Raw genomic sequence first — 1054 nt, forward strand, 5'->3', positions numbered from 1 at the left:
CTCTTGTGCTCTCTCCCTCCCTCCCTCTCCTCCCAGAGCTGGTGTGGCCACCCTGGAGGAGCATAGCAGCTGATCGCCCCCGGATTCAGGGGTCAAGGCCCTGGCAGGCCAGGGCTCCAGGGTTCATCGCTCTGCTTGTCCACCGGCAGCTGCGGGCCTTCCCCTGGCTGCCCGGCTCCTGTCCCAGGAGACGGGGCAGGAGGTCACCAGATGCCTGAGATGTCAGCAGAGCGAGCAGGCTGCCGTGGACTCCACTTTGGACAGCGTTCCCACGGCGCTGCCTGGCCGCTGGGCCGGAGGCAGGCGTGCCCCCTGCGCCTCGCCCCAGGCTGGCAAAGGCACCCAGTTCCCCTCCTTCCCCCCGAGAGTGGCGGGGGCCCTGGGGTCCTTCCCCCCGGAGGCCGGCTGAGAGAGGGGGTGCTGGGAGTGGCCGCGGGCAGGCCAGGGGCAGAGGCAGCAGAGCCAGAGCTTGAGACGTTGGAAGACGGCCTTGCGGAACAGGATGAAGACCCAGGGGTCCAGGATGGGGTTGAAGGCATTGAAACGGAAGGCGAGGAGGTCCCCCATCTCGCTGCTGTCCGGGGCGATGGCCTGGGTGAAGCCGCGGATCTGAGGGCGGGCGAGGGTATCAGAAAGTACCCACCTGCCACCCAGCCAGCCTCACCCGCCTCCACCCACTTGCTCGCCCAGGGAGTAGGAGGGAGGAGGGGCCTGGCAGAGGGGAAGGAAATAAGATAAAAACTAAGAAATGGACGCATCCGGGGAGCCGAGAGATAGAGAGCCCCAGGAAACAGCCAGCAGAGGCCTAGAGGGAGAGAGAGGGGCTGTGTGGGCGGCCCGGCCGCGCCTGTGTGTGTGTGTGTGTGTGTGTGTCCCTGCGTCATTCCGTAAACCCCCTAAAGTTTTGATGATTCTCCAATTTAGCTCAGCCTTGAATTCTACAGAAAGAGCATGAGGCCCAGAGTACAGATGGGGTGACCAGGTGCCACAGTACGGGGTCTGTCCTGCTTCCATCCGGGAGAGGCTGGGTGGGCATGGAGGAAGGGGGGGGGGA

General features: G+C 65.0%; 1 protein-coding gene across 1 annotated transcript in view; it reads right to left on the reverse strand.

Annotated features, from left to right (window-relative positions):
* Positions 1 to 222: 222 nt before the first annotated feature.
* The window catches only part of LOC102251650, a 29052-nt gene continuing 28220 nt past the window's right edge, over positions 223 to 1054 (reverse strand). The window contains exon 5 of the mRNA XM_014548184.1: positions 223 to 609. Coding sequence (XP_014403670.1) covers positions 223 to 609 — 387 coding nt within the window. The remainder of the gene's footprint in view (positions 610 to 1054) is intronic.

Source organism: Myotis brandtii, unplaced genomic scaffold, assembly GCF_000412655.1.
Source record: "Myotis brandtii unplaced genomic scaffold, ASM41265v1 scaffold114, whole genome shotgun sequence".
Classification (NCBI taxonomy): Eukaryota; Metazoa; Chordata; class Mammalia; order Chiroptera; family Vespertilionidae; genus Myotis; species Myotis brandtii.